This window comes from Myotis yumanensis, unplaced genomic scaffold, assembly GCF_028538775.1.
Source record: "Myotis yumanensis isolate MYYU_CA2020_CCGP unplaced genomic scaffold, mMyoYum1.0.hap1 SCAF_2, whole genome shotgun sequence".
Classification (NCBI taxonomy): Eukaryota; Metazoa; Chordata; class Mammalia; order Chiroptera; family Vespertilionidae; genus Myotis; species Myotis yumanensis.
In genome coordinates this window covers 166798198-166811442 of record NW_027223753.1, presented here as the reverse complement: position 1 = coordinate 166811442, position 13245 = coordinate 166798198, and the positions used below count along the sequence as shown (strand labels likewise).

Genomic DNA, 13245 nt, shown 5'->3' with positions numbered 1-13245 from the left:
TAGCGGAGTAAGGGCACCACCCCCTGTCACACACACAGCAGGGCGGATCAGGGGGTTGGGGCACTGCACCCTGTCACACTCAGGGCAGGGCCAATGGGGAGGTTATGGCTCTACCCTGTCACACACAGAGCAAGGTCCGTGGGGGGGGCGGGTTGGGGTGCCACCCTCTATCACCCACAGAGCAGGGCGGATCAGGGGGTTGGGGCACTGCACCCTGTCACACTCGGAGCAGGGCCGATGGGGAGGTTATGGCTCTACCCTGTCACACACAGAGCAGGGCCCGTGGGGGGGGGGGGGGTGTTGGGGCGCTGCACCCTGTCACACACAGAGCTGCAGGCCGATCAGGGGGTTGGCGCGCTGCACCCTGTCAAACACAGAGCTGCAGGGCAATCAGGGGATTGGGGAGCTCCCCCCTATCAGGCACAGGGCAGGGCCGATAAGGGGGTTGGCGCACTACACCCTGTCACACACAGAGCCGCAGGGCGATCAGAGGATTGGGGAGCTCCCCCCATCAGGCACAGAGCAGGGCTGATCAGGGGGTTGGGGCGCCTTCCCCTGTCACGAACAGAGCAGGGCAGATAGGGAGGTTGTGGCCCCGCCTCCTGTCACACACAGAGCCTCAGGGCGATCAGGGGGTTTGGTCGCTGTCCCCTGTCATACTGATCCCAGTGCCGGGAGCCTTGCTGCTCCGCTGATCCCAGTGCCGGGAGGCATATTACCCTTTTACTATATAGAATAGAGGCCTGGTGCATGGGTGGGGGCCAGATGGTTTGCCCTGAAGGGTGTCCTGGATCAGGGTAGGGGTCCCCACTGGGGTGCCTGGCCAGTCTGGGTGAGGGGCTGAGGGCTGTTTTCCGGCTGGCAAGTGACTGAAGCTCCCAACCGCTCCTTGTTTTCTTTCTTTCTTTTTTTTTTATTCTGGGCCAGCTTTAGCTCTGAGGCCTCGCTGCTGAAAACATCGATACAATGTTGCGGTCCTGCTGGCTTTCAGTCCGGCTGGTTTCTGGGGTTTTTTTTAGCTTCTTATTTGCAACATAGTACATAGTTGCTTAGAGTTGCAGCTGAGAGGCCAGCAAGTTAGGCGGGGAACGTTGGAGTGCGCAGTCACTGAAGCAAGCAAGCCTCCCTGCTCGCTTCAGTGCATGGCTGCCAACCGCCATCTTGGCTGACAGTTAATTTGCATAAGGATATGCTGATTAGCCAATGGGAAGGGTAGCGGTCGTACGCTAATTACCATGTTTCTCTTTTATTAGTGTAGATAAGTTTCCTTTTCCCTGAGGGTGGCTATTTTGTATTTGCCAGAAGGAAGAAGAACAGAGTATATGTGATTTTGAAAAAAATGAGAATACCTCCAAATTGTTAGGGTTGACATCTAAATTCATACTCCTTTTCTGATCAGAAAGAAATTGGGAAATTCAGCATTTGGCTAGGCAGTTTGAGGAATTTTGATTAACAAGCCATTTGAGGGTGCACACCTATCCTTCGCTCCTGCGTGGATGGGTGGGAAAGGGGGCTTTTGCTCCAGTGTTTCAGATCCAGTGATTTCCCTGGAAATAACTCATTTATCAGAAGTCTGTGACAAACAAGAATAGGCTGTTACTTTTACCTACTTTGTTCCCTGTGGATTTTGAAGTATTTCAAGGATTTTAACCTAGAAAGAGATCCTTAAAATAGGTGTAAGGGGCCATATTTAGAAAACAATATCCCATATTACTTTTTTAAGGTTTTTACTGTAAGTCAAGGAGCATTGTGATTTTATTCTTGCATTTTATTGATTATGTGCTGAATGAAACAAATTACTTTTAATACTTTTCTAGTAGAATTCTTGTTCGCAGCATGTGGTGAAAAATGGTTGCAGGTCTCTATACCCTAAGATTTTATTGGACATTGTAGCATAGCACTGCTTTACAAAACACACAAGCAGCCAATGACATCATGGCATTAGATAAAGGAAAAGTTCAAGTAAACATTGAGGGTGAGTGCCATAAAGGAACTAGGAATCTATACTAATAAAAGGGTAATATACTAATTAGACTGGATATACCAGATATTTTCCGGACATCCTTCCAGACAAAGCCACGGTGGCAGGGGCCAAGGCAGAGGTGGTTAGGGGCGATCAGGCCAGCAGGGGAGAGCAGTTAGGGGCACTCAAGCTGGCAGGGGAGTGCGGTTAGGGGTACTCAGGCCAGCAGGGGAGCAGTTAGGGGCATCAGGCAATCAGGCAGGCAGGCAGAGGTGGTTAGGGGCGATCAGGCAGGCAGGCAGAGGTGGTTAGGGGAGATCAGGCAGGCAGGCAGGCAGAGGTGGTTAGTGGCGATCAGGCAGGCAGGCAGAGGTGGTTAGGTGCGATCAGGGAGGCAGGCAGGTGAGTGACTAGGAGTCAGTGGTCCTGGATTGCGAGAGGGTACAGGCCAGACTGAGGGACTCCGTCCTGTGCACAAATTTCATGCACTGGGCCTTTAGTATGATAGATAAAGGGACAGAAGACTCAAAGAAAGACTTGAACCTATTAAACGGATTTAGATTTTACCCCAGGGCCAAAAATACTCTACAGTTTAGCTGCAGGGTTAAGAATAGTGGTAACAGAAGGGGTCATGTACTGCAATCAGAGCCAGTAGAGATCTTTTCTCTTCTTCTTCCTTGTTCCCTGACTTACCCCTTTTCAATCTTATGGCATCTCCCTTCCTCTAGTGGACCTGGGGGAGGGAGGCTAATGGATGTCTCCTACCAGATACCATGATCTAAAAATACTCATTCATTTTTTTTAAAAAAATTTAGTTTCCTGTTTCTTTTATGTCCTGTCCTCGAGTAATAGTTTTAAAACAAGGAGCTCTTTTCTATTATTGTCAAATTAGGGTGAGACTGTTGGTGGTTTAATATATTACCTCTCCCAAGATGTGTTTATCTTTTAATAAAAGTGACTTTGGAGGGCAAATCTTAACCCAAAACAGGAGTCTTGGGTGTGGTGGAATTAAAGCATTGGTGGATAGGGGAGGGATCAGACATGAGAACAGACCTAAGAATAACTCATGTCAAACCTTTCTAAAGAACTCTGGACTTCGCCACTTCAGAAGACATGCTAGATAATGTCAAAAAATGCACTTTTAGTTTTTTAAATTTATCTTTATTGTTTGAAAGTATTACAGATGTCCCCCCTTTGTCCCCTCATTGACCCCCCCTCCACCCAGAGCTCCACCCCGCACCCACCTTCACCTTACTATTGTTCATGTCCATGGGTTATGCATATATGCATATAAGTTTTTTGGTTAATCTCTTCCTGTCCCCCCTCCATCCTTCTGTCTGAGATTCCTCAGTCTGTTCCATGCTTCCATGTCTCTGGATCTATCTTGTTCATCAGTTTAGTTTGTTCATTAGATTCCACATATAAGTGAGATCATATGAAACTTGTCTTTCTCTGACTGGCTTATTTCACTTATGAACTTTTATAAATTTATGGATTAATTTTTCACATAGGTAGTGTTCAAGGCTCCAATAATTTTCATCCTTGAAAGTAAGCTCACAGTTAGCCATCAGTGTTCCCATAAAAATGGCCACTCCTGTTGATGGGCAGTTTTTTTATAGATCAGCAATTTTCAACCAGTGTGTGGTGTGCTGCAGGAAATTTTAAAACATGCAGTACCCGACTATTTAGTCAGGGGCACCGACCTCTTTTCCCATAGATTGTCAAATAAAAAAAATGACAACAGCCAACACAACAATAGCCATCAGTGTAAATGAATCAAAATTATACCTATTTTGTTGTCAGATCAGGAAAACATATATTTTTTGGTTGCCACAGAATTTTAGCAATCAGTTTATGTGTGCCACGAGATGAAAAAGGTTGAAAATCGCTGCAATAGGTGATCATTTGATATATGGCCATGCTCGTGCTTTTTTCAAAGCTTTTCCCCAAGACTATTAAACCTTTCTCTGAGCATATATTTAGCAAAGTTAAGTATAGACTTCAACTTTAACATATTCCACTTCCAAAGAAATCTGTGAAATAAAATGATCACCTATCAGATACCAAAAAGGTTGTTGGAAAAACTGGGGCAAAAAAAAGAGGTGTATATTTATTAAATCAAGATTTTAAGAAACCTGTTTACGCTGTCATAGGGTATAAGTTGAATCCTCCTGTGCTAATGGTCAAATTATTAAATGCCCAAGTTACATATTTTTTATGTTGACATACAATTTTTAACCATAAGATAAATATATTTTATCTTCTTATCATTTATTAGTAGACACTAAATAAGACACATTTTGAAAATTATCATTTTCCAAGAGCTATGCACCAAAGTAAAAACAAGGTTTTGCAAATAAAATGTAAATATAAAGGGTTGTTTTTATAAAAATTTGCATCAATGCTGTTGGTTTGTGTAACAAAGCCTTTAGTCCTATTTACAGAAACAAATTGATGAAATGTAGAAATTGTTTTTCACTTCTAAAGGTTTCAGAATTGTAAATATATTATTGAAAGCATACATCAGTGTTTGACACATAATTGGCACTCATGGAATGGGATGGTTACCTAATTGCCTATGAACTGTTGAAGTTCTGTTAAGTTAGCAAAATTCGATTTATTGTTACAAATAATGCCTAGTAGATAATACACAATGTTCACTAGAAATAAATGTCCTCTCAGGTCACAGTGGAGTTGATATGTACTAAAGAGAATAGTGTACACAATATATTTGTAAAGGATGGACCTCTTCTTGTAGCTGTTAATGTGCATTGATTTAGATAATGAAAAGATGAAATGAAATGTAAGATTGTTTAGTAGCCTGAAAATTGCCATGGTGTAGATACAAACATTATGGGTCCATCCCTCCCCTAGGATTGTGTTTTAAAATGAGTAATACGGACTTTGGGCCAACTTTTAGAGTTAAAAAAACAACAAAAATTTAAGGATTTCACCTGTCAGTAATGAAGAGTAAATAGAGGTGCAGTGCTTCTTTAATGTCAAAGTACATTTTAACCGTTTATTTCATTACCTTTGTGATCAACTCTAGACATAGCTCATTGGCCCCAAAACAATATGTTTTGGGAAATGCCATCTTTGGTGCAGTTTGCTTAAAAGCTAGCTGTGCCCAAGCCAAGATTCTATGCGATAAACATACACCTCCATCATTCTCCACTGCCGCACAGCTCCGGGTCACCGCGGTTAGAGCTGAATTTTCTAAGTAAATGTCAATTCTTGTTTCTCTCTTACAACTGTACAAAAGGAGCAAAAAGAAATTTTGTGACCTTGGAAAAATACTTGTACATAAATGTTCTTCGCAAGTGAATGTAAGGTTAAGTAAACTTGTGACAGTTTATTCAGAGAAGGGTGTGTTTTTCAAATGCTTTATTTCTGTAGATGAAAATAAAAATATATTTGTGAAATTTTCAAAGACCAGATTCTTTTTTAATTTTCCTTTTTAAAAAAATTGATGTTCATACTATTAAATTCACTACTGTGAAAAGCTGTATATTTTTACCAGGATAATGCTATGTAATGTGAATAAAGTTTATTTTAAAAAAATAGATAATCCAGGCAATGTATTTTTTCCCCTCAGTGGTAAAGGGTAGGATACAGTCAAAATAAGCATTGTTAAGGTTCTTTGTTGCAAAGCTCAGTACACTGAGAAATGTGTTTTGAGTCCTCAGCTGGAGAGAGAACAGATAAGGGTAAGCTACCCTCACCTCTCCACAGTGCTGTAGTTTCTGGGGAAAAGGGGATGCTATTAAGCATGTACAACAACAATTCTGATTACAGTCTGGTCCAAAAATGCTGTTCTGTGGTTTGGCCTCCCTGTTGGAGCTTTCCCTTTGGGATCTGCTCAGGGCTTTCATAGCCTTGGTTGATGTAGAACCCATTTTGGCTATCGCCTGAATAGTCCGTCCTGTTTGTGGGAGGCCAGGTGGGGTCTTCTGCCAGCTTCCTCTGCCAGTTCCTATATTGACTTTTCGAACAGAATCCAAGTTTATTTTTGATCAATAGCCAGAGCTCTCGATTTTGAAGGATGGCATCCTGGGAAATCCAGTGGAAAAAAAACAAATCATCATCCACTTCCCCTGCTGCCTGGTCGCTGGCTTCTCCCCCCTGCAGGCCCCTGCTACCACCACAGGCTGTCCCCCAGGCTCCCCCTGAGCGGTGCTTGTTGCTGCTGCTATGCTGGTTTCTCCCCACTGCAGGCCAAGTCTAACAGCTCCCCTTTCGTTCCCTTGAGAAGCAAGTGTACTTGTGTCCTCAGAAATCTGCTGAATATAAGCCTTTCATTTCCACAGATTCGTAGTTAAATTCTAGCTAACGATTCACTTAGAATTAGTTTACTGCCAGCGACCACCAGGTATTGTACTCAACAATGTTCTCAAAATCAAGAAAAAAAAATCACTGCTACCTGCCATATGCCACCTAGAAGATGACAAATAAAGGCTTGTTGAATTAATAGATGGACTCTTGCAATCAAATAGATTTTGTTTCCATTTAGGGCTCTTTTTTCTTTCTAAGCTCACATGCACATGATTTTTACACATAACAGAACTTGTCAAAGTTTGCATTCCACTTTTGCTTGTACTAGACTTTCATATACAATTTGTAGCTACCGTCTTCTTAATACTCCTTTTTAATGATTGTATAGCTTCTCTTCAAATTTCTGTATCACTAAACAAACAGCATCTTTACTTTCGAACATGTGAGTCCAGTCTAATATGTTACCACTGTAGGTAATACTATGATAATACCTTCATACATGTGTTTTTTTCTCTCACTTTTTTTAAAAAAAAATATAGTCTCAGAACTAGAATTCCTCAGTTAAAAAGTATGAGAAATTTTATATTGGTTGCATTCACTGGAATATTTGTCTGTGTATGTGTGTGTGTGTGTGTGTGTGTTTAAAAATTTGGTTGATTCCCTTTCCCAAAGAACATACAGTACATGAATCTTTTTTAAAAAAAAAACACAAAACTATTCTTTAAAAAATATAGAATCTGAAGCTGTCACTGAGTAGGTAAAGTGATTTAGTGACACTAAGTAGAAGAGAAATGCTATCGGAGAAGACCTTCCAGGGTAAGAATTGACTAGAATGAGCAATGGCTTCCCTTCTCTCTTGATTAAGGAAGGCCTCCTGAAGACAGAGCTTCACTGTAAACTGTCTCATTGAATTTCCAAGCTGGAAGGTCACCTGGTCCAGTCTCGAAGGAATAATTGAGCTCACTGGAAAAGTACAATACAGTGCCTTCGGATGAGGCAAAATTAGAGCTATTTTCATGGTTTGCTTTCTATACTACAGATATCAAGAGCATTTCTATGCAGCCTTCAAAGAATTATAAATCATTCTATAAGAAATTTCCCCCAAAGGGTACATGCACAGTTTTTACAAACCCTTCTTAACTATCACTATTGGGGACAAAGGTGTTTGCTCTAAAAAATGAGCATCTGTGGAGAAGGAGACCCTTGATTTGCATATCTCCCTGGAAGAATGATAGGAACCACACAGAAATCACTTTACCTCTACAAAGAAGGCCACACAGAACTGGATGAGGGCTGCCACCAAAATTGAAACCCTCCATGATGTTGTGGTTGGGATGAACTGTGGAAAAAGGAATACTGCTATGAGACTTTTCATACCTTACACTTTGAAAAATCATATTTAATTTACATATTTGTAACAACTCTCTGAGCTCGGAGGGTGGGCATTATTTTCAGCACTTTACAGATGAGCAGGTCAGTACCTTGCTCAGGACTCAAAGCCAATAAATAAAAGGCAGAGCCAGAATTCAAAGGAGAACCAATTGCCTCTTGTCCTGTGCTCCGTCCAGTGCCTGATGACAGACATGGAGTAAATGTGCCCTGGGCCGCAGGCGTGAGACAGGGCATTCGGAAGCCTGTGTGTCTCTCTTCATTTTTGTCTTTTCAAATCCAGCAAACAGGGTATATGATTAAATCATTCATCTAATTACATTATTACTTCTAATTCTCCCAAAGCTACATCTACCTGAAATTTAATCTTTCAGTAAAATTGACATATGGGTAAACATAAGGGGGGCAGAAGTTTAAGTTTATTTTAATTGAAGTGAAGGGAACATTTTCTGAACACATCTTCCCAGCCCTAAACCAATGGCTTGATGAAAGTCAAACCTACCCAAGCCACCTCCTTTTAAGGACTTATTGAATGAGTGTAAGAGCTACAACTTCCCATGGCTGCATCCATAGCAAAACAAACAAGGAAACAAACAAACAAAAAACCAAACCATATACCCAAACACACACAAAAAAACACACACATAAAAAAACTACATAGCCCCATTTCTGATCCTAAATGGCAGAATATGGCTAACTATGTAGAAGACTGAGCTGCCTTTAGGACTAAAACTACAGGTCCTCCTCAATATAAAAATGCTCCCTTTTAATTCTCATCTCTATTCTGATATGAGGTATTTTTCCCCCAAGTGGAGACAGCCTTTCTCTCGGTTGTGAAAAACAGCACACTCAGTGTAAGGGTTGTCCGGAGAGACTGTAAGATATGGTAGTAGGTCAATACTTTTTTATTGCTCCCACAATGTTGGGTCCAAGAACGGGCTCACTAACCTCTAATAAATTTAATTTTAACCCACTGCACCCTGGATCAAATAAAACTCCTTACAGTCAGTTTCGAACAGATAGAAATATGATTGACCTATAAGTCTACTTTTTCTTACTCCTCACAGCTATGGTATGAAGGATTTCTACTATATGTTTTAAAATATTAAACTTGAAAAATTAATTATTGAATCAATGCATAAAATTTATTCTACCAGTATAACATTGAATAATAAAGTATCTAAATATAATATTTCGGTTGTGAACGAAATAAATATACCCAATTGGGAATACCAATAATATAAAAACAGTTTGAGACTAGTGTATGTAAGATCCAGATATATCACTTGCACTTCTAGTAAATAGGAATAGTCTCTCAGTGATCAGAGAGATTATGGTAACAACAGAATTGGAAATTACAATGCAAATATGGTCCCACTGCACATGTGAGTCATAACAGATGTGCAAACGAATACCACTTACCTCCATTCTTCGGTATATAGCTTGAAAATCAGAAAACATGATGAAAACTGTGAGGCCCAAGGCAGTTATCAGCAGAAATGAGAATACATCTGAAGAAACACCAAACATTACTTTTAGATGCTAAAGGAATGTTTCACATAATTTGGCACACATTGCAGAATCAATTATCTCTGTTGGGAAAATACTAGATACATCTTTGGATGTTTTGAAATATCCTCATATGTTTTAAAATATGTTCGCATGCTTATAAGACAAAGGTGATATCTTAAAGTCTTTCCTCGAAAGGCTGGGTGTAGAAAGCTGCTAATAAGTGTAGTAAAGTAACTTCCATAAAGGAGCTACCTCAACTGAGGAGTCCTGGGAGGGGGGGTGGGGGGCAGTGGTGGCAGGACCTTTTGCAGTGATCAGTCCATGTAAATCAGGGATCCTCAAACTATGGCCTGCGGGCCACATGCAAATACAAATATTGTATTTGTTCCCATTTTGTTTTTTTACTTCAAAATAAGATATGTGCAGTGTGCATAGGAATTTGTTCATAGTTTTTTTTGAAAAAAAACTATAGTCCGGCCCTCCAATGGTCTGAGGGACAGTGAACTGGCCCCCTGTCTAAAAAGTCTGAGGACCCCTGATGTAAATGGTCACCAGACAGACCATGTATCTACTAAGTCGTGCCTTCATGGACAGTCAGTCCTCTTGATAATACTTCATTCTTCTTCGTTGCCTACAGAATACATCCAAGGGTCTTCAATTCATGGCCTTCCACAATGTGGTTCCAATTAGCCTTTCTAAACTGACCTCTGATTGCTCTTCCTTACATGCCCAGGGAAGTTAAACCATAAACCTGCTGCTTCCAGAGGCCCAACACTTTCCACCTTCTGCCCCGCCCCCCGCCCCCCGTTCACAGAATTCCCTGTGTAGATGATATTTTCTCTCTCTTGGCAAGTTTCAATTTTTCAAAAAAAGCCCAGTTCAAATATGACTTTATCTTTAAAGTTCCCCAATTCTCCCTTATAACATTTTATTTCTTATGGAGTATATCATGATCTTTGCATAATCTTCATTTATGTATCAACTAGACTAACCACTTGAAAGTGACTTTGTACTTGCTTCTCTCTGGGGCTCTAAATTGAAAGAGTAAGTGAAAAACTAGCCTGCACATTGGCTGGGTTCTCTCTCCCCAGCCTGCCAAAACTGCTTTACTTTTGGGAGCTAAACTTCCCAGAATGCAATGTGCCAACATTACTGCTCTTACCCCAAACCTCATCCACTCCTGTGTCCATCAGAGCTTTTAGGTACTTTGTAGAGGGTGACTTGGAAATGCTTTGATAGAAATATTACTGTAGCATTTAATCAGTGTTTCCATGACATCAATGATTCTCATAATCCTCAAAATTTATAAACAGCCCTAGCTGGTTTGGCTCAGCGGATAGAGCGTCTGCCTGCGGACCAAAGGGTCCCGGGTTAATTCTGGCCAAGGACACGTTCCTTGGTTGCAAGTTCCTCCTGGGCCTGGGCCCTGGTTAGGGCTCATGCAGGAGGCAACCAATCAATGTGTTTCTCTCACACTGATGTTTCTCTCTTTGTCTTTCCCTCTTTCTTCCACTCTCCCTAAAAATCAATGAAAAAATATCCTCTGGTGAGAATTAACAAACAAACAAACAAAAATTATAAACAAAAGAACTAGGTTTTCTCTTATGCTCATTATTCCAGTGTTGATTGTCTACTGGCCCTCAACTCTACATAGGTCATATCAAGGAAAAATCAAAGGCAACTACTCCTCTACTGCAGGCCCTAATTTTTTAAACAACCAGAGCTCTGGTTTCACCCTTGTTCATCTACACCCACCGTCATAGTAATCTACACCTCACTTTATATACACAGCTAGATACAGTGCCTCCTGGAGAATACCCGGGCTTGCTCAGGAAGGACGTGAGGCTAAGAGGAGAAAACCTGGGGCTGCATCTCCCCAAATTAAGCAATCTGAGCAGCTTGGTGACAAGAAGATCCCAGGAAATGGCTATGTGGATTGTTCATTTACGTCATTGTTTCCAAGTCCCAGGGACCCAGATGTTGGGGAGATGGTGCCTCAAACGTCCATCCTGATAAAGGCCTGGTGCTCACTAGCAACTGAGTGCATATCACACTGTCCTCAGACTAATGATCTGAAAAGCAGCCAGTGCATGAATGAGCAGTGTGGAAACAAAACTATAAGGCTCTCTTCTTTAAGTCAGCTTTGGTTGCAAAATGTAATGAACAACTGAAATGAATGCTGCCCTCCTTGGTTAGTCACTATTGATGAGGAAATTTAAAGAATCGGGCTGTTTATACAGGTGATTTGGAAAGAAAAGTCCTGGGCAAGCCATTACAGATTATTTTCAGATAAGTGAATATTCACACCTGTTTCTATAAAAATTTAACCCTACTGAGAACAGATTGACAGTTGCCAGAGGGGAGGAGGGTTGGGGGACTGGGTGAAAAAGGTGAAGGGATTAAGCACTACAAATCAGCAGCACAGAATAGTCATGTGGATGTAGATTGCAGCATAGGGAATATAGTTAATAATGAAATGATGTATGTGTGTGGGGCTAAGTGGGTACTTGGGGCAACAGGGGACCACTCTGTAAAGTGTGTGATTTTCTGCCCACTTTGCTGTGCAGAATAGTGTTGAATATAAACTGTAGTTGAAAAAAATTTAATCTATACTTTTTTTTAATAACCAATCATAAGTTGATCTTCTGCCAAAGGCTGTTAAGAAGGGCAAAGACTTTTCTGTTGTATCAATATAAAATTGCTTAAATATTTTAATAGTAGCTCCAAGAACTTTGACATATATAACCTCGAAAGAATATGATTTATTCTATTGGTTAGAACTTTTTTCATTTTAAATTATCAGCTATGTTTGACATAGGGGTTGATTTGGCCCCACTGGGGCCGGGACAGCTGGACCCCACCCATGCACGAATTCGTGCACTGAGCATCTAGTATATATATAAAAGTCCAGCAGCCGAAACAGTGGAATGGCCAGAATGACCAGAACAGCCAGTGGCTATGACGGGCACTGTGGCAGCCAACCAGCCTGATCCGGGCCCTAATCGGGCCCACCCCCTGGCTGGCCTGGCCCCTGATTGGCCCCCAACACCTTGATCAGGGGTGGGGGCAGCTGGCCAACTGCCCTCGGCCCCTCCCCCCACCTGCCTGGCCCCCACCCATACACAAATTCATGTACCAGACCTCTAGCGTAGATATAAAAAGTAAAAAATTTAATTTAGTAAAATTTATAACCCACCACAAGGAAGTGGGGTTTGATCAAGAATGTGAAGATGATTTAATGTCAAGTTTATTAATATAATAGACTAACACTTGGTCACCAGGACAACAAAGAGCATAATTGTCTCAGCAGGTGACAGGAAGGTGTTTGATGAAATGAATCTCCCATTCTGGATTTTAAAACACACTTCTAATTATTGGAAATAGGATAATTTCATGATATAGCCTACCTTGAACAATATTCAAAATTATATTTATAAGTAAATATAATTATTATATTTTATTATATTTATTAATAAATATAGTTCTAGTAGTTTTCAGAAGCCTGGGTAGAACTATCTGCTATTACCACTATTATTTAACATTGTCCTGAAAATTCTGGACTCTATGGTAAGACAGAAAAATATACAAAAAAGTATAGGATTAGTTTCTTAAATAAGTGTGCAGGATCTATAGTGCAGAACACAACAAATATTTACTAAGAGATTTAACAGGAAGCATAAAGATATAGAGAGACATGATATGTTCTTAAATGTGGAGACTAAAGTGTGTAAACAAATACATTTTTCCCAAAGGGGATTTTTTTTAAAAGCCTGACAATTTATTCTAGAGTTTTTCTGGAAGAATAAACAAGAAAGAAAAGTAATAAATATTTTTTAAACGAAGAGTAACAAGGATACGCCAACCTTACTACTTATAAAAACATATAAAAGTCTAATTTCTAAAGCCAAGTGGTAGATCAAGAATAGGCTGGTATATCAATAAAACAGAGCAGGTAGTATAGAAAATAGTAATCTTATAAAAATTAATATATAGTATAACTAGGTGGGGAACCTTTTTTCTGCCAAGGGCCATTTGGATATTTATAATATCATTTGTGGACCATACAAAATTATTAAATTAAAAAGTAGCCTGCTTTATTTGGTCAAACA

The 13245-nt window shown here is 40.5% G+C and overlaps 2 protein-coding genes across 9 annotated transcripts in view; one reads left to right on the top strand and one right to left on the bottom strand.

The window, feature by feature from the left end:
* The window catches only part of PLAAT1 (phospholipase A and acyltransferase 1), a 64017-nt gene that overhangs the window by 23002 nt on the left and 27770 nt on the right, over positions 1–13245 (top strand). The gene's annotated exons all lie outside the window — the stretch shown is intronic.
* Positions 3209–13245, bottom strand: part of ATP13A5 (ATPase 13A5) — a 105297-nt gene continuing 95260 nt past the window's right edge. For 5 of the 8 annotated variants that reach the window (XM_070406552.1, XM_070406557.1, XM_070406556.1 and 2 more), the window contains 3 exons: positions 9047–9135; positions 7494–7574; positions 3209–6013 (listed from right to left, as the gene is read on the bottom strand). In XM_070406552.1, the coding sequence (XP_070262653.1) occupies positions 5753–6013; positions 7494–7574; positions 9047–9135 (431 nt within the window). In that variant the 3' untranslated portion in view covers positions 3209–5752. Of the gene's footprint in view, positions 6014–7493; positions 7575–9046; positions 9136–13245 lie in introns of those variants that run through there. The other 3 variants (XM_070406553.1, XM_070406559.1, XM_070406558.1) reach the window with 3 other exon arrangements.